The following is a 26,463-nucleotide window of genomic DNA, read 5'->3' as shown; positions in this document are numbered from 1 at the left end:
CTCTTCAGGTTTCTACTAATCTGCAGTACACTAGCTTCTCAGACAGCAACCATCTATCAAAGTCATTTCTCAGCAGCCCCATGGGTCTGCATCTGTTCAACCAACTGGAAAAAAAAATGTCATGCAAGCTGGGCAAATGAATTCTAGTTAACTTTTCTTCGTTGCTGTTTTTCTTTTTTAATTTAGTAACATTTGCACCAGCAAATATATTTGTGAATACTTACTCAAAGCCATCTTAAAAAGGAAGGAAAAAAAAATCTTGATTCAAGAGATAAGTTATGTGAGAATCCTTCTTCAAAAGCAGAAAAGACAGGCAGAAAAATAAAACCAGAAAAAGCTAATATACTTTAAGAACTACTACTCAAATAAGGAAAGGGTAAGCTTCGTTTTCTGAACAGCAGCACCAACTCAGTTCTACCAAAGGGCACAACAAAATTGTGACCCTACTGTACATCTGCATTTTCACAATGACAGTTTTTTCAATCAATAAAATTATAATTGGAACTCATTTCAGTCTCTCTGTGACATCTAAAATGTCCACTGCCATTTAATACCTTTGACATAAAACATCTACCAAAACACAATTCGAATCTACACCTGTCTCTTTTTTATTCATCAGTGAGAACAAAGATAATTGCTGCCAACAGGAAGTAATCCAAATCATCTTTTCTCCTGGATATTTACATTCATTTGACCAAAATACTCTCTCCAGCTAAATCCATAACATACATACCACAGTTTTAAAGATTTATATCCTATAAAAGCCATACAGAGCTACCCTATCATTTGAAGCCTACAGTAGCTAAAGATAACAGAGAGACAAAACTGATAGGATTCATTTATGCTTCAGGTCAAGGTTCATCACGAATGACAGATCAATCAGTTATACCAAATGAAAGAATTTTGCAAACAAGATCGCTAGTACAACAACAAAATTAAGCTACAGGTTCCCAGCAGGCAAATCTGCAGAAGTCTAGGTATTTCAATCAGTAAACATTATCCCCAGAGCAATGCCTGGGTCTGATCAAATCAATTCATTCGGCCACGGAAGTGACAGACAAAAAATGGACTATTCCTGGACAACTAGGTCTGCCTATGAAATAGGAAGGAAAAAAAACACAACCAACCTGTCCAATGATTCTACCCAGCAGAGCCCAAATTCCTTGCCCTTCATTTCGCAGTTTTCCATTCATATTTTGTAGCTCTTCCAAGGACTCGCACAACTGAAAAGTTAAAGAAAAAAAAAAATCAATAAGAATGAAAATCCATTATGAGTTATTTAATAACATTAATTCCATCTCTTACCTATCTAGGGCACATTACCATGGGATTAAGAAACAATGGAACTCATGTCACTATAGCTAACACCAGTGCAATCATACAGCAATTTAATGGATTTAAGATGAAAATCTGGGCAGACACTTGTTTTGTAAAGAAGATCTAAAGTATTTCAGCATGAAAGTAAGGTTACATAAAGTAAACTAGAAAGCAAACCTAAAACACAGCAACATCTTGTATGTTTTGTTCACACTACTTAAATAGCAGAATTATAACAAGTAACCACACAAAATAATTAAAGCTCTGTATTGCATTAGCAAGGAACATCAATTCTCTATCAGAGAAAGATAGAATTTATGAAAGCATGCAAACAGAAAAGTTTTTTTCCTTCTGAAAGTAACTGTTTATTACCACATAGCATATACAACCCATTAATTTGGTTAAAAGCCCCATGCACAACCTCCTTCCTGTATCATCTCTGGGCAGTTCACAAGGACCTGCTGCTTTAGTTCCATATGTTCTAACTTAAAACACACATCCAACAGTTTAAGAATTGATAGCAACATTATTAATAGCAAACAGTGTTAATTACTAACAATCACTTTATAGGTTGCTGAATTCAGCAAGAATTACAGCATGTTATCTGTCACAAAGGATACAGCATACTATATTCCCCATAAAAATATTTAAAAATTAAAAATAAACTAATGACTAGTAAAAATCCAGTTAGAACAAAATGTTTCTTTAATCATGATGATTTCATAAAAAAATTACATTAGCAACATGGTGGAGGAGTATTGTAGTCATTATGGGCCTCAAATTTATTATATTTAAACAAGACTCACTGAGGACACCAAGTACATGTGAATACTGATAATTTCAGCCTGAAAAATTAGCCACATTATTAAATCAAGGATGAACGCAACTGGAGTTGGAGTACACATAAATAGATTAATAAATAAATGCCACACTCCAGCAATCCCAATCATCAAGTAGAGTTCCAAGCAGAGAACTAAGCTGGTTCAAAAAGAACCCAGAACTACACACAAACAGAACGAAACACAGAGAGAAAGGACTAAAACTCTGTTGTCTCAAACCATTAAATAAAGTTCATAAAAAGAATGAAAAATAGAACAGCCTTAAGACACAGTTCACTTAGGAAAAAGACCTCTCCATCCACATGTAAATTGGTACTGGAGCACTCAGTGAAGTCAGTTAAAGAACTTATGCCAAACCAATATACGATTATCTTAGACTTGATTCTGCTTGTATGGCAGGACTAAACCACAGAATATTTTTAAAAGACAAAATCTACTTCTCAATACTACTGGTAAAGAAATAATCATTTGTATCCTTCTTTCTAAGTCATTTTGTTTGGAAAGCAAAATGCTATCAAAGTTAAGAGCAGCAATATTTAAGCAGTACAACTGTTTAATATCCCTTTTTCTTCACCTTATTATATTCCACATGAAGCTTTTCCTGCTCATTTTCTAATTTATCCTTGATATTCTTCTGTTCAGCCATATTCTCCTGGATTTGAATCATACGCATATTTCTCTCTGTTTAAAAGAAAATTGCATTATTTCTTACCCTTGGCTATATTTTCAAGTTTTATGCACTGAAAAATGTGAAGGAATGAAAAGCATAAAACCATAACACCACAAAACCACACAACTATAGGCTAAAGGCTTATTACACAGACTGACTAGAATAGATAGTCATAATATTTACTTTCTGCTGCATAATTAGTACAGTCATTTAAATGTCTAGCTTTGGTCAGTTATCTAGCGAACAGTCCCATAGACAAAATCACCTCATCGCACATAGAAAAGGAACAAAAACCTAAGAAAAAAACTGACAATCAGTACTTAAGCTTCCACTCCCTTCTCAGCAAAGACACTGCCTCCGGTTTATATTTGAAAGATTTTCTTAATTTCTGAAACGTCTTTTTTAAAAAAAAACACTAACCAGCTGTGTAAATAGATGCAAAGCAATATTATATGTGATACAAGAAGTCATAACTCATATTTATCTTTTAACAAGAAAGAAATACAAGTAAAATAAAAAAGCCAATGATTCAGGAGAGTACAGATAGAGCAAAGCAACAATTTTTCATTGAGAAAAAAATACATTTTTCATTCTTACCAAGGTAATAATTCACAAAATCAGCAGTGAGAGCTGGTTGTTTATGTTTTCTTCTTCCATCAACACTGGAACTAGTATCTGAAGTATCCACTGGAAAAATGTCTGTACTAATTCCCATTAACTCAGCTTTGCGCATAAGCTTACGTATGGCTGAAGCACTGCTGGTAAGCGGTCGTGGTAGCTTCTCCCTGGGAACCCAGGCCTGAGGCCTGGTGGTGCGGGCCAGCTCTGCCTTGGCACGATACTGCTGTAGTCTGGCATTGATTCGAGCCTGCAATGAAGAATTCCTTAAATTAAAAACATAAGGGAGCAATTCAAAATTGGATTTGAGTTATATTCTTTTTGGAACACATCCACAATTTATTTGCATTTTACAAGCTGCACAATCTAATCAACAATATTTTCATCCCAAAACTCTATAACTCAAGGCACAGCCACAGATTCAGACATATGATTGTACTTCAAAATGCATACACAAATAGCATTATCCTTTCAGTTAGTTTTAGAGGTATTCACAGCTTTCTTGATGAGATTTCCCCACCACTGAAAGTAACACAAATGACTGCTGGCTTTCAGACAATCCCTTCTAATAATGATAATTTGATGGGATTGTGAAAACTCTACTGAGAAAAGCCTTGGCTGACTTCTCCAAAATACATTTAGATACACTTTAAAAGGGTATCCACATGAGCAGTAACAGTTGATGAACAGCATTTTTGCCATATGAGACATTCTTTCATAGGAACTCCTTCCTCAATGCCACATCTCCTTATAAATGTTAAGCCAACTGATTATTATGTGCCAAAACCGCAACCCAAACAGAAGTGAAGTAGGCAAGGGAAGCTCACAATATATATTGTTGATGACATCTGTATATTCGTGACCATCTGGGAGATCAACCCCAAGTGATCAAGTGGTTACTGAGACATGAAAAACACTGTCTTGTGGAAACTCTGTGTAGTGGGAATTCTAGCAGAAAATGACATCAATGTACAAACCTCCAGAGGCAAAACTGCAGATGCCTAACAGTTAGAGGTTGTTTACTTGTCTGCAGAAAGAAAAAATTAAACTAATCCAACCGCTCCAGCATATGGTACAAGATACTCCTGAGACAAAAGCAAAACACTGTGCATACACATACTATGGTTAAGGAACATCTGTGATTACAAATAGCATCACTGAAGATGATATTGCAGAGCATTTAAAACACACTACCTTATTAAGTCTTTAATATTAATGACCAAGAAACATGGCAAATGTGGCTTGCAGGTCAGCTCTGACCCCAACAGCTTTTTTTCTTGGACCTACAGCAGCAAGCTTCCTCAGCTAAAACACTTCTTCACTGATTACACACTCAGTCCTGAAAACCTTGTGGTATACTCAAAGCTTTATTCCAGGAACAACTGACATTAAAATGACTGATGTCTAAAGGAATCCTGAACTCAAGTATATGCTTTACTCAAGGAATGTACATTTCCTTTATCAATAAGAGCATTTCAATGTAGAAGATGTTCCAACAAGCCGTAACAGTCCTAGACAATTGTATATATTATATTCTTTAGAATAATTTCCTTTCTTGGTCCACAGGCACTTGTCACGACCATTGGCTCAGTTATTCTCGCCCAGGCTACAAAGCGCCAAGCAGCCATTTTTTCTCCTTTAAGAGTGTGCCTCAAAAATCCACTTTCACAATACCTGATAAATTATTTGTACAACTGCATATTCATCTATATTAGCTGAATGTTTTTAAACCTTTCCTAAGTCTACAATGTACACATGTATCTACACACTCATAAGCATATATATATGTACACACGCACACATACACATATATATTTACTTCTTGTAAGTAGTCCAGACTAAGCTGTCTCAAGACTCTTATTTCTCAGATAAAATCCTACTTTAACTAAGATGGCTGAATTTACTGGTGGGATTTTAACTTCCTCATGCAGATAGCATATGGTAAAGTATGTGTGAATTTATACATATTTTGAGTTGACTCCCCAGTGAGATATTTTTAATATGTATTAAGTAACCCTTACAGTACTGCATTTCTAAAAAACACAGAAACCAGTCAAACAATTACTTCATAAAATCCAAATACATACAGCGGAATGTGGAAAGGTATTTTTCAAGCATCCAGTCTGCCTCCATCCATATAAACTCAGGCACACAAACAATACCAAAGCACTCCTACAACATGAGAGCTATCAGTAGTGAAATCAAGCAGTTTTACAAAATGTATGCAAGTTATCATATTTGTATTGGGAGGCCTATGACACCATGTTGAGTAACTCCACTTGCAGTTCTCAGCTTTGTTTCTTTCAGTTTCTACACATGTAAGCCAAATAATTTAAAAAAAAATATATAAAAAGTCTTGGGTTAGGGGAAGTGGAGAAATAGAGGGAAATGCTGGGAACGGATCAGCATTACTGGCACCGCACAACAAATGCCTGAAAAGAGCTAACAAGCCCTGTTGAACCCAAATTGATTTTGCACAACCAGCACTTACTATATACATATACTTACAATTCATATTACTGTGATTTCTCTACTATATCAGTGCATTTCACATAATTGAGAGTTGAGTGTATTCAGCAAGAATTATCTAACTAGTTTTAAATCAAGATACACAAAGTGCAATACATACCCCATAGAAATCTACTCAAAATTCTTCTGTGATAGCTTGCTCATACTCATTCTCAAATGCAGAGACCGCTTTAAACTAATATTATCTTCTCCTATTTAAAGATCTGAAGAACTAGAAAGATGTGATATTTTAAATAAAAAGTTTGATGATACGAAGATTTATTCTCTGACCACTACACTACAGTTCTTCCTTCAGAAAAAAAACCAACATTATTTCTCTCCAATAACTGCCTTGCATTATTTACAGCATCGTCTACTTTCTGCAACACATTAGGCAGGACTGATTCAGATGAGCTGCTTTTCTGAACAGGTGTGATTTTCAAACAGAATGCAATTCAGCCTAAGCAGTGAAAGCAAAATATGCTACAAGAGCCTCAGAATAAAAAAAAAAAAAAAGTACACACTTTAAAACACAACAACCCAGATTCCCTAAGGAGGATTAAAATATTTATATCAACAAGACATTTACTAATTGGGCTCATGCAGAAACTAATAATTTCACATGGATCTGCCACTGGACAGGGATACAGTCTTTGCCTAAGATTTTCAGGCAACTCCCATTCAGCAGCACAAATTCAGTTTCTGTACCTACAGACATTTTTTTACTACAAAATGTTTACTATGAAAAAACTCAGAACACAGAATTCTACTTAGGCTTCCAAAAAGTGGAAAGTAATCTAACAATAAAAAACTTCAGGCAAGCTAAATACTTCTACCATGCTTAAGATATTACTAAGGGAACAAAGTGCATTTTTACTCAACTTTGATATAGAAATATATCGAATTTCTTGTTTGTCTTTTTTGTCAAGAAACTTGAAGGAAATATTAAAAAAAAATAAATCTACGAATTATAATGAAAATGCAATTACCAGCTTTTTGCCACAAAACCAAATAAAGTAATATTTCTCAATTGACATAAGAATAGATATCTCCATTTGATAATTAATTCGTTCTTACAGACCAAAATCTAAAACTAATTCACTGCTCTGTTAAGTGGCCATGCATTAGCAATATCTTTCTTAATTCATTTCATATTATAATAACAATTTCCCATCCTTTTCCTTTCTTTCTTGTTTACCATGGATGATTAATACAGATGCATTTGTGCCACAAACACAATACCTGAGCTTCTGGTGAGAGCTGTTTTTCTCTTTCCTGCAAAGACATTTTACAGTAAGATTGTAATGCCAAGTAGTTCTTCCGCTTCCATTTTCTGTCTAACCTGTCCGCATGCTGTTTACAATAAGCAAAAAAAGGGTCAGCTATATCCTGTTTCAGAGAAAACAAAAGGGAGGAAATGAAAATACAGTAAGACATATAATGCCAAAAGGCCCTCAAAAGCACAGACAATCTGGCAATCAGTTCATATATTGAAATATACATGCTTTTAAAAACAACTAATATCTATGTTTCTAAATCAATTTTTTCACGTTGATGCCATATAAAGTGGTTTTCCATTGTTTTCATTCCATGACCTCGAATATTTTTAAGTACGTTAACTATTTAACCCTCTACTGTTCACTCCTCATTTTCTCATTTCCAAAAGAAACAACAGAAGAAATTCTTAAATGCAAATCCATTTAACACATAACAAGCATCGTTAACTCCCTATTGCCTCACTGTGTAATCTTTTGCATTATATCCTACAAGGGATTAACAATTCCTTATAGAAAAGACAATCTATTAGGTTTTCTCAAATGATTTTTCAAATTTTTTGTTTTTTGGTGGCTATACCCTTACATGATTTATCACCTCAGATGATTTTTCTTATTTTTTTTTCATTTCTCATTCTTTGCTCCATCAGATCTGCACATTGTCACAGTTGTAAGTTCATAGCAACTTTTAGCACTTGCAAACCTTCCAAGCAGACTACAAGTATCTGATACATGAGAATGTATGCCTGAGAAGAATATTTCAGTATAGGTTCAAAAGTGTAAAAATATTATAATTCTACAAACTAAGAAGAACGAACAGCAGCCTTCCTTGATAAGGCAATAAAACTATTAATAAATAATTCACCTATCAAATTTTTCTTTATTCCTTCTATAAAACACAAACCAATAAAATGTACAAAGGCTTTGCTTAAAAACATATTTTATTTTGATTTAGATTTTCAGAGAGCCTGGCACCTTAACGCCAAAAATCAGCAGCACCTTAAAATTAGATTCTCTGTCTTTCATTAAAAAATATTTTGATTACAGAACACACGCAAAAAAATTTTAAGGTGGAAGAGAAAGTAATTGTATATGCCCACAAGAAATTCACAGAGTGTTTGAGGAATCAATATTACACATAATTTATTAGGGACAACAATAATGAGGTCATTGTACCATCTTCGTATTCACCAGTCTCACAGAAGAAAGTATATTTTTGATTCCTTTAAGAATCACTTACTGGCCTGCTGTTTGCAGAAACAAAAACGTCAATGTCAGCAGTGCCAGTAATGCTTGTTTATGCGTTACCTGTGGTATTTCCTAAAGTAATAAGAAATGACATTGTACATCTATGAACATGACAGGACTAATCCAAATAATACATATCAGGATGAAATTTGGCAAACTAAAAGTACTTATACTGTAAAAGTTAATTTGGAAGTAGGAGCTTCAAATATAAATTGCTTTACTCATATTATAGGAAGAAAACTGGTAAGAACAGATATTAAAAAGTTATTAGCACTTTATAAATTTTTGCTTTACATTCTGACTCCTAAGATAAACTTTACCACAAGGAAAGTCATAACTATACTGCAATTTGAAGAAAACAATGGAAAACATGCAGGAAAAAGTGGCATTAGAAATATAATTAATGTCTCAGGACAGTCCTATTGGGTATGAAATCCAAAATTTGGTATGATCCACCTATTTGGTTGACCGCCTTCTATGATAAAGTGACTGAACTACTGGATGAGGGAAAGGCTGTGGATGTGGTCTTCCTGGACTTCAGTAAAGCCCTTGACACAGTTTCTCACAGCATTCTGCCTGAGAAACTGTCAGCCTCTGGCCTGGACAGGCGCACACTCTCCTGGGTGGAAAACTGGTTGGATGTCCGGGCCCAGAGAGTGGTGCTAAATGGCGTTAAATCCAGCTGGAGGCCAGTTACAAGTGGGGTTCCCCAGGGCTCACTGCTGGGTCCAGCCCTGTTCAATGTCTTTATCAATGACCTGGATGAAGGCATTTAGTGCACCCTTAGCAAGTTTGCAGATGACACTAAGCTGGGTGGAAATGTTGATCTGCTAAAGGGTAGGGAGGCTCTGCAAAGGGATCTGAACAGGCTGGACCGCTGGGCAGAGTCAAATGGCATGAGGTTTAACAAGCCCAAATGCCAGGTCCTACACTTGGGGCACAACAACCCTATGCAGTGCTACAGACTAGGAGAAGTCTGTCTAGAAAGCTGCCTGGAAGAAAAAGACCTGGGAGTGTTGGTTGACAGCCAGCTGAACATGAGCCAGCAGTGTGCCCAGGTGGCCAAGAAGGCCAATGGCATCTTGGCCTGTATCAGAAACGGTGTGACTAGCAGGTCCAGGGAGGTTATTCTCCTTCTGTACTCAGCACTGGTGAGACCGCTCCTTGAATACTGTGTTCATTTCTGGGCCCCTCACCACAAGAAGGATGTTGAGGCTCTGGAGCGAGTCCAGAGAAGAGCAACAAGGCTGGTGAAGGGGCTGGAGAACAGGCCTTATGAGGAATGGCTGAGAGAGCTGGCGGTGTTTAGCCTGGAGAAGAGGAGGCTGAGTGGAGACCTCATCACTCTCTACAACTACCTAAAAGGAAGTTGTGGAGAGGAGGATGCTGGCCTCTTCTCCCAAGTGACAGGGGACAGGACAAGAGGAAATGGCCTCAAGCTCCACCAGGGGAGGTTAGCCTGAACATTAGGAAAAATTTTTTCACAGAAAGGGTCACTGGGCACTGGAACAGGCTGCCCAGGGAGATGGTTGATTCACCTTCCCTGGAGGTGGTTAAGGCACGGCTGGATGAGGTGCTGAGGGGTATGGTTTAGTGTTTGATAGGAATGGTTGGACCTGATGATCCGGTGGGTCTCTTCCAACCTGATGATTCTATGATTCTATGAAATAGAGATTACTATACTTTGTGAACAGCTAAGGAAGTATTTCAACCTAGTTGAAGTTCAAGTATTAAGAGTTAGAATTTGATTTTACACTGACTGATAGTATATTAAGCCAACTTCAGTGTTAACCACCTCTATCCCATTTTTCAGGGCATGTGAAAAGGCGCTCAAAGTTGGAAATTTGGAGAACAAAGAGCCCTCCCTAGACACTCCCTTTACTTGGCCTATGACTTGTTATCAATCTACAGAAACTTTACTCAGGGTTAGTGAGCAGAAAAGACAATTTCTCATCATCTTCACAAGCTTTCAATACAACTCTTATTTCATCCTTTCCTTAGCTACCTCTTCTGCTGCTGCTTCTGAGAGGAGGCCTTCCTTCTGAGCACAGGTAACATGGAAATAAGCTCTGCACATCCCAGCATCACAACTAATGCATACACCAGTTCTGGCAAAACGAGGATCTTCGCAAAAACTGCATTCCTTTATAAAGAAGGGTGAAAAATGCCATAGTAAATATTTCACGTGCATTTTGCCTAATAAATGAAAATTTACATCTTACATATAAAAAAAATAGCTAGTTTTACTCCTTTGTGGTACAGAATTCAAGTACATAACTGACAGTTGACGCTACTTAAAACTTCAGCCCTTCCTGACCCATGCTATTGATTTTATTTTCAACAAGCAACGGAAAACTGCTTAAACAACCTAAGCAGCATGTTGGATTAATTTTTCTATGAATTTCCATGTCTTGTAGTCCCCTTCAGAGTAACAACTAAATACCACTCAACCAGTTAATGCATAAACAATTATTCAAGTATGGTACCATAAAACGACATTACTGCTCAGTAAATGTTCAATTATTCAACAACTTCAGAGGATAGACAACAAAAAAAAAAAATAGTGCTCTGGATGACTGAAACCCATAGATAATTACATAGGTGCCCTTTGATAAGCAACAACTGAGGAGCAAATGTGTGACAACCCAGAAAGAAATACTCAATCATAAATATCAGTAAGGAAAGTTGTGATTCACTTAAGCTGCACTATCACTTCAGCAACAGGCATTCTAAGCATAGCTGTTTGCACCACAGCAAACTGACATCCATTAAGGTGGCCTGGAAAAAGAAAAAAACTTAATTTTTCAGTCAGATGAACACCTCAGTCTGTTTCAAAACAAATTCATGCCAGCAAACTAGAGCCATGAGCACATAAGCAGGAACAAGCAAATGGGAACAAGAACATGGGCTGCTTAACCAATGCTGCTATCCAGAACGTAAAGATGATCTAAATTATACAGGTGTGCATTTATTAATCTCTCACACCCTGAATACATGGCAAAGCTGTGTGTCACCTACAGAAAATATTTCCATGAAAAAAGTTCAACAACAACAGAAATAAACTGCAAAGAAAACTCAGTGGCTGAAGAATCTCAAAACACCACATACACTACCCTAAAAGGGTACCCTTTAGCTGTGCCACAGCAAAAAAAGAGAACAGACAAAAAACGAAGTGAAAAAGAATATTACATTAAGCTAGTTTTGCAAGGGAAAATTTAGCTAAGTAAGCTGCAACTTTCGTACTTGATACAGCAAACAGCATTTGTTTACAGCTCTGTCAGAGTAATGAGTCTTCATCTGTGCAGCTCCCTTTCAACTCACTCACAGGAATAAAAAATGCATAAAGTCTTAGCCCTGATCCCATACATCAGTCACATTAATTAAAAAAAGTAAAATTTATGATGCGTTGCAACAACGGTTTGTAGGGCTTTGGGAGCTTGCTCAGACTTTTTTTTTATTAAACAAACACTTCTAAACAATGCTAAATGTCTCAGCAGGCCCATGATGAACATACTCCTGATACAGGTATGTTGCACACAGGCAATCTAAAGTGTTTTAATTTATTTTAGATATCTAGTACATTTTTACAAATACATTTTCACTCAATAGTCAATTTGACAAACTGGCATTTCAGGAAATGAAACTGACTGTGAATGAATGAAGAATTACAGCAGCACTACTGCAACCACCTTCCCCTTACATTAGCCTCACAGATATGGCTTCTCCACACTGTTCCCATTAGCTGCATGAACAGTACTTAGCAAATTACCAAGTGCTGTCCTCTGGCCACTGCACTGGTTTTCTGTGTAGTTTGAGCATGATCACTTTTGATCTGGATTGAAAACATTAACATGTAAGACCATCTTTATCTTAGAGCTATTTTTCTGTTCAAGTTGAGGGTCCCATGTTGTTGCGAGTTTTTTAAAATACTGCTTTGCAACTTTTTTGTAAGCATTCTAGGTTAAAATTATACAGATTCTAAAGTAATTCTTACTGAATATACATCTGTCCCTTTCTTAATCAACCTAACCTTCTATTTCTTCATTTCACATCCCATAAATCCTCTTCACTTTCCATCCACATTTTGGCAATTAGCCACTAACTGACTTTAAAAGACAGTAATTAGCACCTGCATAAAATATAAGGAAAACTGAGAGCGGGAAGTGACAGAAATCATGGACAACTGTGGTAAGGGAAATAGAAAGAAAGAGGGAAGACCAATGGTATAACAATAACGAACAATCAATCTCATTTTTAGTCCTGAACCTCATTATAATTGCTATAAATAAGAACAATAAAATTGGGACAATGCATGTTATTCTACTATACATAAAAACATAAAATAAAGCTACTCATTGGGAGTAGGTCTCTTCTGAACTTACCTTGGCACCGTACTTGGAATAATTCATTTCTGTAAGTGTTACTGGACGCAGTTTGTCAATATCTCCAAATGCCACCCCTGGAACATAGAGGGCACAAACAATATGTACCCACCTAGAACAGCAGATAAAATTAGGTTAGTGTTATCAACATTTTGTTCCCATACGATACTCAACATTTGCAGATTTCAAAGTGTCTTGTAAACATTACAGATGCTGTAAGAAATGTGTTTGAACAAAAGTACATTAGAAGCAGGAAGAGAATGCATATTTGGAATTCAGCAGCTCAAACACTGAACCTCAGAGTATAGCTTTTCAAAGCCACTGGAATTGCTCTACCTGACTGGAGCAAGGACTGGGCTACCATCACCTTTCTGTTCTGATGGCCCTTATATCAAGCTCCATATCACGTTTTATGCAACATGAAACATATATGAAGATTCTTATATTAACTATAAAGCTAAGGCAGACAGATACTTTTATCATGAGGCAGAGGGTAAGAAGGGAAGGAACAAAATTATACAGGTTGTCACAGTAACACTGAGGTCTAAAGCAGAGAGCTATGAAATGCCTACAACACAGCATCAGCCAGAATTAGCACTGTGACCTCTAAGTATCACCAAAACCGACTAGTTTTAAGCAACATGGATAGAAGCTGCGTTCAATTATAAACACAGCTGAGTGTTACTCAAATTACTGAAATGCCTATGTGAAACTCAGACGAATGAACTATTACTTAGCTGTACTCTTCTTCATTGGCCATAAACAAACCGGCAGGGTAATAGGTCTAAATTTTCAGCCCTGAGTGGCATAAATTGAGATAGCATGAATCTGGACCTCTGAGTTCAGCAATTAAACACAAGGCAACAGTAAAGGCTTCAACCTGAAGTCTGCCTTTGACAGATATTTTCATAATCTCCTGAAACTCTCCGTTACCAAAACACAGCCTTGCAGCAGAAGACACATTTTCCTCTTCTTATGTAATAAACACTTTATAAAGCATCTAACTCTCCTTGTCACAAACCATCAGTTAGTAACAAACTCAAAATCAATTCTACACAGCATGCAAGACTCAAATCAACCAACACAAACTACTCAAAAGCCAAAGTGTTCCTTCCCAAAATAATATTTGCGTTTTATCAAAATTCTAGGAACTATTTGCTACCCCTTGCCAAATTCTTAGTAGGAGCAAACTGTCACAGACAGAAGATCAAAATTGCTACCGCCTGTTATCTTAAAATATTCAAGACAGCCTTAGAATTGCAGAGGTGTGTAGCTACCACTTTCAACCTACAAGCTCACAGAGATTTCAGACATAATTGAGTTGAAATATCCTGTGTTTGACCCTTAGCAAGTAAGTTAACTCAGCACTTAACAATCTTCCCAGTCATTAACATTTAACAGTTAATATATCACCAGTGAAGACTTAAGCTTCTAAGAGGTCCTCTTCTATGACCTGTATTCATAAGATTCACAGTGATGCCACAAACATTCCCTCCCTTGTTTCTTTTATTACCTACATACAATTCTGCAATCTTCCTAAGTATCACTGGTTCAGCACAAACCTTATACCACCTATGTAAACACACATCCATGCTGCTGTACTCCTTTTATTTTCCTTGATATTCTACCACTTCAGCTTACTTCTTCTCCCTCCTCTTCATTTTGTGTGTCAATAAAGGAAAAAAAAAAAATTAACTGGGACCAGCTCGAAAAGATCCTGGTATTAGCTGCACTCAAAACAGTGTGTTATTATCCTCTTATTAACTGGCTGTCTATGGATGCGAGAAATACTAAAGCTGATGGTTATGCTACCAGGAGCTGCATGTAACCCTGATTTCCTACATCAGCACATTTCTCATCAGTGGTCCCAAGACCTACAACACTGTTAAGTTTCATGTTAATCATATACAACTCATAAATCCAAACAGAAACTCAAAAAAAAGCAAGATATGAAAGGTTCAGTAGCAAGCTCAAAAATACATATGCAATTAAGTCTTTACAATAGAGAACAATGATCTTGCAATGTACTGAATTGGTGGACAAACTGTTTATTTAGCATTTTCACCAAAAATAGTTTGTGATCAAAACTGGTTAACAGAAAAATCCCAGTAAGAGTAAGAAACTACTTAGAAGCCTTTAACTCACTTCACTACATAAGAAATTTCTCAGCACATCTAGTAAGTCACAACATGGTCTGATCCAGTGTCATATCTGACAAGTCTTCTCACCTGTGTATTTCAAAAAAAGTTTTTACCCTATTGTTATATCACCCAGGTTTGAAATGTTAAGTGGTAAATTCCCTTTAAAACATGAAAACTTAAAACAATGAGAAAAATGTTTATCTTAAATACACACTTATATGCAACAACTGTGCCACTTTGTCTTCACAGATTTTACTAGAGTTCTCCACATCCACAAAACAGTTTGGTCACAGCATGGTAACTGCTGGAAGAGGCAAAGAAAATTTAAAGTTTAACAATTATTTACAACTTTGTCCTTTAATAACATGGCATAAATATTACAGCATGATAGCTGCCAGAGAACAGGCTGAGATACTCAACTGTTCTGCCAAAGTTCTTGCTGCTCAGATAGGGAGTAAAGCTCCTCACTGTTTCTATTACAGACTAAACAGTCCAGCATGCCAGCAAAACCCCCTCACTTAATAAGACATTATAAGCGAAATTTAAGATTCCATCCATTACTATATGAAAAAAATGCATCTTCCGTCTGCCACGCCACAAAAGCAATGGAGTCACGAGATAGTCCTCTGGGAAAGCAATGGAGCACCTGGTACCATCTCTCTCCTTCCATGCTCTGATTTAGCCTAAATCACTGCCATACCTTTATGAAATACTCTTCAACAAAAAAGCATGTGCGTGCATAAATGTGTATTTTGATAAATATTATGCATTTACTAAAATAAATACCTCGTTTAAATGAGCATACTCTATTTATTCTCAAAAGGAAACAAAGCACTTTTTTTAAAAGCAAAATACCATATGTAGAACAAGATCTGTAATACTGAGATAAGAAGACTGCGTGTTAGTAAATAAAAATGATCTTAATTCTACAGGGCTTCTTTTCTTTGGGCTTGCATTGATTTAAGATGCTTTATCTAGAACAAATTTGTATAAACAGAAGTTACATATCTCCAGAATTAGTATTTTTAATAAAAATCCAAGGTTGTGGTTGGAGATCTTTGATAGTAAGTTTTAATACATTCTCCTAAATGAACCCTCTGGAGTTCAGTATAAAGATACACATCTTCTACAAGGAGCTGCTTCTCAATTTAATTCGCAGAGTTTTTTCATGCTCCACTGGTGTACTAAATGCTGCTGCCTTCTGTAGGAGTTTATCTATGATAAACCCAACAGCTGGCTGCTTGTTTGATACTGACCTTCTCAAAATGCTTTAGTACATGTCACCCAAGTATTACAGTATTGCAGATTTAAACTGCCATTTCAGTGTGATTAGCACACAAGCACCCCATTTCTTCAATAACCTATATGTAAACTCAGACCTGAATCTTTATTAAAAACCATACTCAAGTCAGTCAAGTTCACGGCCAAAGCAAATTCAGCTGCTTTTAATACCGGTTCTAAATATTTTCCTGCTCATTTGTTTAGCTGCACGTTTTAGAAGCTTGTAATTAAGACAAATTGGGTAATCAAAGAAGAATAATCTTCCTCATTACTTTACCATCCATTCTGCTTGGAGCAATGACGACAAATGTTGATTAAAGAAGAAAAACTCGATACCAAAACAAGGACAGAATTCCTATTATAAAATAATATATTTTATTATAAATAAAATTTCATAAATTCACGTTTATACTTGTGGAACTGAGAGGTTAATATGAAAAGGTTTCTCCTGAGAAATTAAACACCTCATTATTCTAATGACTCACCTTTCACACAGGAACAGGGAAAATTATTCCAACATGATTATGAAGAGAAACTGAATGGGTTTGGTATCTGTAATTTCCAGCACTGACATATATGAAAAAAATATTTTAAAAAGGTGGTAAAAGGATGGAGAGCAATAGTGTTATTCAGTAGCCACTCTCTGCTGGCATATCAAGAAAATATAATAGACATTGTCTACTCCTAAAAGCTACTGTAGTGCCCAATCACCCTTAAGAATTCAAATTTGTAATTAATGATAGCATAGGAATTTTCATGTGTTAGGATTTTATTTTTCTAGTACATTAGCTCTATTCATCTGGGAGAATAAACTTACACTTATTCACACAAGCTGCGTAACATCATCTAGCAAGTAAAAAAACAAACAAAAAACCCCAATACAATAATGTGTTAACGTCCACAGTCACCAAAGCCCGTACAAGCTTCTGTACAGCAAAACAGTGTCACAAAAAACCACTTCCACACTAACCAAAATCATACTACTGTTTTAGAAGAAGAAATCTAAGCAATTTTTTAAATGTTGACTGCAGTTTCTATTATATTTATATGGGAGATCACACATGTAATACTTAAAGTGCCTTACAGAACACAGGAACAAAAAGGCTAAAATAAAATTTGCAAAATTCCCACATTTCATCACTATTAGACAACTGATTTGTCTTTAGAAACATTTCCATATAGCAGCATTATTAGTAAAACAGAACTGAGAAGTAAAATTATTTTTTCATCATATAACAGCTTTGTAAAGGAGACACACAGACACCTAAGGCAGATCAGGAACTGAAGACTGGAACCCCCAAGTATTTAAAAAGCATAACTGCTTCTAAGAGGTAAAAATTATTCAATACAAATCCTGACTGACTTATGTATTTAGTTTTTAAAAATATCACAGAATTTTCTTCTACTTTCATCGTTTCCTCTTTATAAAGGGATGCAGAAAACATGAAGGAAAAAGAAGATTTATTTTATATGCTGTATGCATGTCTTTGAAATGCATCTAAGCTATAAACTGAGAAGCTAAGCACAATGTATATTCAATGGAGAAAGGCAGACGCCTCCAAAGGTTGTTGCTAGCATGTGAATCCAATGGTCAAAGACACCCTCGTTATCTCTTTATTCCCAACACAAACTGAAATTGTTTTTGCTATCAGGAAAAATAAAACCTGAGAGACGTGTAAGGGCATGTACAATTTATTCCAGAAAAGTCAAATCAATTTAGACCATTTTAATACTGTATTCTCTGTAGACAAACAACACAGTATGTCAGGAAAAGCTTTCTGAAATGTCATTTTAAGCTCTGCTGTGCTTTTAATGACAGGAGGACCAGATTTTCACAGTATCAGCAACAGTAAAGCCTGTGTAAGACTGGAAAGTAAAAAACCAAACAAAACCTCCAACACAACAGCGAGCAACTGGGGAAAAAGACAGGGTCTGCTTATGCACACATTACAAGATAGCTGTGTATTTCAGTTAAAATATATACAAAGGCTCACTAACAGATCATAAGACTAAATCTTTACTTCATTTTAACTCACAAGTCCTAGAATCATAGAATAACCAGGTTGGAAGAGAGCCACTGGATCATCGAGTCCAACCATTCCTATCAAACACTAAACCATGCCCCTCAGCACCTCATCCACCCGTCCCTTAAACACCTCCAGGGAAGGTGAATCAACCATCTCCCTGGGCAGCCTGTTCCAGTGCCCAATGACCCTTTCAGTGAAGAATTTTTTCCTTATGTCGAGCCTGAACCTCCCCTGGCAGAGCTTGAGGCCATTCCCTCTCGTCCTGTCCCCTGTCACTTGGGAGAAGAGGCCAGCTCCCTCCTCTCCACAACCTCCTTTCAGGTAGTTATAGAGAGCAATGAGGTCTCCCCTCAGCCTCCTCTTCTCCAGGCTAAACAATCCCAGCTCTCTCAGCCGTTCCTCGTAAGACTTGTTCTCCAGCCCCCTCACCTAGTGTAAAGAACCCTTAATGAGTAGGGAAAGAACTCTACAAAACAGCGGGTGAAAAAACAGTGAGGGCATGGTCATATTCTGCGATATGCTAGCACAAAAGATGTTCTAAAATTTATAGCTAAGTGTAAACAGTGATGTGTCTAAGAAGTCATATTAATAAACACAGAAAGCTTTAGAGTAACAGGTCGACATTTCTGAATTTTGAAGTACTTTTGTACTAATCCTGAACAATTAACTGGATTTTTCACAACTCATCTATCATCAGTAAGACAAGTCTGCAGACATTCATATTCCTACATATCAACCAGATGTACTGAAACAGGATTAAGAAACCTTCTTTGTCATCTGAACAGCCTTATCAACCAATTATTGCCTTCCAGTATTAACATGGCCAATTAAAAGCTTATGACAGGCCCTTATGAAAGCTTTTCGTGTTACCACTCATCTGCAATTTATATTACTATAAAATGTATAGAAACGGGACTTAATGACCATGCTTTAAAAAAAAAAAAAACCAAAACACCAAAATAAAACCACCCACCAAAAAAACCACCACGCTGATAATCCTGCTCTCTCCTTTATTACAGAAAATTAGTTACCATTAACATCTATGTCTTCATTTGTTTTCCAAATATGACAGGAATGGGAAACATCACACGAGAATCCACTACTCTCAAATTAGAACTGAACTCCTTCCTAAAAAGCCCATCTCTGAGAATTACCACAAGTGAAGCACATTTTCAAATACCAAGAATCCTATTTTCATTATTCAAAATAAACATAATATAGTCTGTCTGTCTGAATACCTTTAGCACAACTTCAACATATTTTTGTCACTTTATTCCTTTATCTGACATCAGCAACACCCAGATCTTGGTTCTCCTAAAAAGAGTCATGGAGCTGTCCTTCCACTTCCATCAAAAATCAATAGGCTGAGCAGAGTCTGTACAAGTTTGCAGGGACATTACCTTGCATGAAGCAGAATACTACAGAAATGACAAAAGCCTGCTTTCCCTTCCTTCAGATGAAGCACATGCTGTGATTGTCCTAATGGTGGTAAAATGCTCTAAATCCAATACGACAAGAAGTCTGGAAGGCATTTGACCCCTCTGCTGCAGAATTCATCATTCTTTTTTGTGGCATTACTAAGTAAGGAAGAACACTTCAGTGTTTTTCTGCCCTTCAGGATTAACTATGAAAGAAGCACAACACTAGCAAGGCATAAAATGCAACCTTCTGGCTGCTAATTAAATTGAACTAACGGAACACGTATTCAGATACTACAGTGATTGACAGCAGATACCAAACACTAAAAGTTCAACTGCCATCAGAGAACCACTGTGACCAGCCCCACAAGCTTTCCTTGACAGAACATAAAACTTATATTCAGCAGCAAAGCTCAAGGGACTCAAGCCCTGCTTTCCTCACTGCAAGCTCCAAGTTGCAGCAAACTCAAAACAACTACACAATTTTTCTTAGGTTCCAGTACCTGCTGTCAATAGTTCAAGGCAGTGGTTAAGTGAGAGAAGTCTTTCATGCCATTATCCTTGGAGCTGACTGAACAGTGAGTAAGAGTTTACATGATATTAACTTCCTCTACACAGCAAATCTTTTCCCTTACATGTAAACTGCATTCTTGATGTAAAAAGTTTCTTTTTCAAGACTCCAATTCCTTCACTATTATGATTTCTTTATATAAGCAAAAAAAAGCATCCCACAAGCAGTTCAAGGGAACAAAGAAAGGTCTTCTAGTATATCCAGTAAGATATCTATATACATATAACAAGTCAAACTGGATTTTCAGTCCCTGAAGTAAATGGTGATTTGTTTCACCTAGGAATGTCTTTTGCTCATAGGTCCATAAATCTTGATGCTCACATTCTCCTTAAGACAATACCTTACTAATACTCTAATGGGCATGAAGAATATTAGGAGTACACAAAAAGTTAGGTGACTGACTAATCCAAAGAGCATTGAACTCAAAAGTGAGCTGAGAGTGGGGACATCAACAACAAAGCTTAATTTATGACACTGCCACCTACAGCAGCAGACTAGGGCAAAATCCAATATTTTAAATGTAAGATGACATCAAATTCAAAAAAATCACTTCTTGTCTTACCTGCCTGCATCTGTCTCCTTGAAGATGCCATCCTGGTTAGGACACAATTCACAACTAGGCGTGACACCACATTTGCATGCATCACAAAACCAAGGCTCCGTGGAATTTTCTGAAGCTGAGCTCATGATAGAGTCACTCTCTCCATCAACACCATAGCAACCTACATACACAAAAAAATTAAGACCAGTATCAGATGTCAATTGTAAAGTTAGACAGTTGTCAGCTATGTTTTCAGCAGGCAACACACACAGTTACAGGAATGATACCAAAAGCCCCAAGAAAGCTTACAATATTTTTGCAAAGACTATCATTAGTGCAAAATTTTGAAGAGACCCTAATTCTAAGAACTTATCTACGTTATGTGACTAGCGTAAGAAAACAAGACTTAAAGTGGCCAACAAAGACTAAGAAAACTCAAAGCATTTTTTCAGTAAAGAAATGCATTTCAAGATAACTGCAGCAAGCTAAGGAAAATTTTTAAAATCCCAATAAAAACTGATCAATTATACCATTTTATGAAGATATTCACAAAGTTAATCATTCCTTTATTACTATCCTATCATACCCTGTGTACCATCTCCCAATCCTCTGCTCCACTGTGGCAGGTCTAGTACTTATGTTGAGCTACCCATCTTACCATGCCGCCTGTGAAATCAGCTTTCAGTTGGATCAACAGCCTAACCCAACTTATAACAAGTTTCCTTGAACACCAGCACCAAGTGAAGAACCCATGTGTATCATGGCAGATTATGGATTTGTGAGCAGGCTTCTCTTGGATATTCCTATCTTTCTCCTCCTACCTCTGAAAATGAACATTATTTTGGGGTGGTTTGGTTATGGGTTTGGGTTTTTTTAGAGGCTGATTATGTCTGTAGTATCCAGTCAACAAATATGGTGGAGTCACCATTCCACTCCAAATTCAACATCTGAATCAAGTAGAAAAGACTATATACATGAAAAATCCCATTACTTGCGTGCTTTGGGGGATGTAGCACTGAGCTTAAAAGACCTTCTATAAATTTCAAATCAAAGTACAGTTTTAAAGGGCACAGACTGACAGTTTTGAGACATCAGATTGGTTAAAAAAATAATACATTTCATCAATCAACATCCTCATTTTCATCTGGTTTTAAATTATGGCTAAACTAAATCATTCAGTTTCTCCGTTCTTCTTTGGTATATCTACTGTATTTCTTATGACTGTTAAAGTGTCTATGCATGCCTCATCACCACAAATTTAGGAAAAGATTATTTCAACAGTGATTTAGAAGTTTCATTTAAATTTTGCACAAGAGTACCATTACTACTGCAAATCACAGAAAAGAATATCTTAAAGCTTATCACCACAAAAATGCATTTCAGCATTTGAACATTCATGTTATTCAATAAGAAAATAATTACTTCATTGTCAACACTTAAAACACATTAGAATACTAAAAGAATAAGTTCAGTTATTCATCAAAACCAGCAATCAAGTCAACATTTGTGCTTGCAAAATAGTCCAGTTATTGAACTCTGCAACTAAATAGCAACATGATTTGTTACTTGGGTTCACTACCCACTGACTGTAATAAAACAGCAACAGTGTTCCAACTCCCCTTGCAAAGCACTGCATAATAGAATAAAACTACATTCAGGAAATAAGCAATAACACTGTAGGAACCATTTAAGAAATATAGTCTTCCATTACAGAATGGGGTTCATCAATAAGAATTAAAATAAGAAGCCAAAATGTTTCTTTTCATTATAAAAGTATTCCAGAATCAAAGGAAAAGTAATGTGCATAAGTGCATTCACAACCAGATTTCATCAAGCATATAAAATATCAGACAGCTCAAACACAAGGTAATTCTATTTCCTTTATAACGTGGTACTAGCTTTAGGTTGTATTCTAGAAAGTAATTTTTTAAGTTCTTATAAAACTACACTGAACACATGCCAGTGAACTACTTTTAAGGAATTGTACTAACGTACAAACACACGGTCCATTGATATCACAGAACTGATGAATAATTGAGCTTTTTAGAATTCAGAACTCTTAACATAATAACATTTTCATAAATGTATTTATTAAAATTACCTAACACCACATAAGCAATAATACTGTCATCAATCTATATGCCAAAACAAAATCAATTTCTTGCAAACACCAATGCTTCTTCATCAACTGAAAGTAATTAATTTGCTTCTCTAATCTAATTGCCATCAGCCTGCTAAGATTAGAATGCTGACTTTCCCAGATTCTTACCTTCATTCTGAACTATATATTTATCAGTCATTTATTTTTTATTTCTTTCTAGAAAATGACACATGTGCTGTAATTACTTCCATCCTTATCACCTGACACTGTCAAAATTCAGTACTGTGGATAAATAGATTATCAAATACCTTCAAGCAAACAGATGCAAATCAGTTAACACTAACAAAAAAGATGAACTTGCAGTTCTTGACCACACTTTCGGCAGCTTCCACTTTCCAATTTTAAGTAAGCTCATAATAGTCATGCTATTTTAAGTCATTCATATTTCCTGTAGGTGAAACTGGGGGGGATGGGGGGGCAGTGTGTTTTGTACCTTTGTCCAAATCTTTCTGAAAAGTTACAAAATAGAGATCAAGAGTTCAGAGCTCTTAAAAACAGCAGTAATTCCATATTTTTAACACAGTAATATTATTTTATCTGTTACAGACGATTACTTCTTTACATACACTATTTAAAATTCTCAAAATTGCTGAGTACAACAAAGGTTCAACTTATTACTATCTGACTTCATTTTCTAAGCTTTAAGAATTATTTCAGTCCTAGTAAAAAAAATTAAAATATTATTCTTATGACTCTTAAAAATGCACAGACACACAGATATGAAGCTGCTGCTTGATAGATCATTCCATTCTAGTGTTGAACTGTTAAGCTGATAAGCAAGAAAAAATTGTCCCATTCAACTGCCCTGTATGAACTGTTGGGAACTGCTAGTGTTGGAACACAAAGCGAGGTAAGGGTTCACAACAAGTAAATATCCCAATCAGTATTAGGAAGTAACTTCTGAGTACACTAGAGCTGTGTAAATGGTGTCACTACCTAAGGAATGAAAGGCCAACAGAGACACATCTTGTAAATCACACATTTGGTTTCAGTTACTATCACTGCAGCTGTTACTTATTTGGCATTAAGTCAACCACCCACCCTTTTGATTGGAAAATATGTTGAAGAAAATAAAACAACTTTTAAGCACTTTGCTTCATTTAATAAAAACTCTGCCCTTCCTTAATTTTCATAAAAATTCTGAATTTTGGATCTTTAGAATACCCAAGAGCCCCTTTTCAAACTAGAGTTCATTAAATACTCATGTTTATACATTCTTAAATTACAGTATCACAACCTTGTGTCTACCACCTCTTTGAATACCTTACACTCAACAGTAAAACTGGTTTAGTATAGAATTAATCCATGACATGAAAGTGAAGTTAAAACTCTCAAAACATTTACTGTTCCATAGAATGCATCTATATATTCTAATTACAGCCAAGTTGTCTATCAAATGTATGCCATTTTGCACAGAAAATTAACTTTTTTATTCCCTGATTTTTAAGTCATTGTACTCTGTCAATAGCTTATATTTTATGCAATTGTCATAAAAATGAAATTGCAAGCACTTTAAATTGCTAATATTAAAACAATTGTTCTAAAATTTATATTACTGAGAGTAAATAGGAAGAGAGACCCAATTCTTGCCTGGCTGCATCTGTTCTCCCATATCCCTGGGAGGGTTATTTTTTGCCAGTGAAACAGAACATCTGCATATGCTAACTAGGTCTACATGTACTCTGAACAATAATAATCTCACAAAGATCATGAAAACATGAATTCTAGGATAAACTGTGGGTTTGTAAAAATAAATACTGTCAGATCACAGTATTGAAAATGTTACATGCAATCTTTATTCTAATCTGTTTGTCCAATTAAAGACATTAATCAGTTCATACATCATGAATTCAGAACAGTATCTTTACTTAGTAAATGGATAGTGCTGAAGTACAAGATTTCACAAAATGGATTTTTATACCAGATAGCAATAGGTCAGGGTAAGCGGCAAAATTAAAATGCAAAAATGGGGTTTTTTTGCTGTAAATGCTGTAAGGCATATGGAGACTACACTATTGCTTTTACTAAAAAAAATTTATTCCCTGCTATACAGATCAAAATGAAGAAACAAATAGAGAAGATGGAAAAGAAGCAGCTGGAAAAACGTAGAACTTAACTAATTTAATTCACAGCAGCTAACCCAAGTAAAATAGCTGTCAAGTATACTACCTGCAGTAACTGCATGTGCTATATGCACCAGATGTTTTCTCCAGACCCACTGCAATCAATACATCAAAATAAATGACATTACAGCTGGGGGTGCCCTGCTATTACAAGATCTTACCACAAGTTTTTATTCAAAATTACAGATTAGTGCCTAAAGATTTTTATAAAAGGGAATGAGAATTATCTCCACACAGAAAAGCAACTGTACTACTATAAATTCAATAAGAAAGTTTTTTTCCTTAGCAATGTAAACATTTTTCCTTTGGTGGAAAAAATAGGTTGATCTGTGTAATGCTAACAAATTTTAATAGACTTAATTAATTACATGCTGACATAAAAGATGAATGCAAAGTGTGAGTGCGCACTAAATTAGCATTACATGTATGCTGCTTATGTAGTTGTACAGGCAGTTCCACATTTCTCTCATTTTGAGCCAATTATTTGCTCCACAAATTTTGTAGATTTTTAGACACGCGTGCGCAGAGAAAAGCTAGCTTATGGACAGTCAATGCAGGCCATGCAAGTGATACGAACATCACACAGCAAATAGAAACAATTTCTAACAACATCAAGACTTGTCGGTAAATCAAGTAAAAGTCTGAATCAGAAAGCACCCTCTAACTCCTGGCCTGTTGCAGTGTTCCATGTGAGTGCTGGCAGGGTTGCTTCCAGAAGAGTTATCGCCCACCTGTTGCTATGGAAGACCTCATGTAATAGTTGATTAACACAAGCAAACAAATCAAAAGGGATACATACCATTACTGAACAGGCAACTGCTGTACCAGGTACTCTAAAGGAAAAGGCGCTGGTGCCAAGTACCTAGGTGCCCAAGTAATGGAGCAGTATGCACAGTGATGAACTACCTTGAGCTACAAAAGCTAAAACTTACCAGAGCAAATGAAGAATGGACACATAGACCCTGCCTGACTTAAAATCCAAGGCAGCATTAGCTTCCTTCGTGAAAGAAGGTAACAGATTCTGGACAACTATGCTGGCATGCAGTCACTTAAAGAACTGGCTCACGTGACAGGGACATACCATTACATGGGACCTGCCTTTGACCAGTAGCTACAAGTAGAGCAAGAGACCCTCCACCCAGGGAAGGAAGGGAGCCCTAGTGTCCAGAAGAAGTAGGGTCAACTCAAGGGAAGCATTTTCAGGGCTAGTGAATAACTCCATATTAAATACAAAGGTGGATACCACAGAAAAGTCTTTTCCAGTTACCTGAGACCTCCACTTCTGCAGAGTACAAAGGCACAAGTCAAGGGTATAAGACCCCTCCCTGTGAAGAGAGGAACAGT

At 36.2% G+C, this 26,463-nt stretch overlaps 1 protein-coding gene across 6 annotated transcripts in view; it reads right to left on the bottom strand.

Annotated features, from left to right (window-relative positions):
- PHF14 (PHD finger protein 14) overlaps positions 1-26,463 on the bottom strand; it is a 154,604-nt gene that overhangs the window by 107,665 nt on the left and 20,476 nt on the right. For all 6 annotated transcript variants that reach the window (XM_069859698.1, XM_069859699.1, XM_069859701.1 and 3 more), the window contains exons 5-11: positions 20,857-21,016; positions 12,857-12,968; positions 10,480-10,617; positions 7,195-7,341; positions 3,424-3,694; positions 2,731-2,837; positions 1,128-1,223 (exon numbers count right to left, since the gene is read on the bottom strand). In XM_069859698.1, the coding sequence (XP_069715799.1) occupies positions 1,128-1,223; positions 2,731-2,837; positions 3,424-3,694; positions 7,195-7,341; positions 10,480-10,617; positions 12,857-12,968; positions 20,857-21,016 (1,031 nt within the window). The remainder of the gene's footprint in view (positions 1-1,127; positions 1,224-2,730; positions 2,838-3,423; positions 3,695-7,194; positions 7,342-10,479; positions 10,618-12,856; positions 12,969-20,856; positions 21,017-26,463) is intronic.

The sequence above is a fragment of the Phaenicophaeus curvirostris genome, chromosome 6 (assembly GCF_032191515.1).
Source record: "Phaenicophaeus curvirostris isolate KB17595 chromosome 6, BPBGC_Pcur_1.0, whole genome shotgun sequence".
Taxonomy (NCBI): Eukaryota; Metazoa; Chordata; class Aves; order Cuculiformes; family Cuculidae; genus Phaenicophaeus; species Phaenicophaeus curvirostris.
The sequence above is the reverse complement of the archived record's forward strand: the minus strand, read 5'-3'. Positions and strand labels throughout refer to the sequence as shown.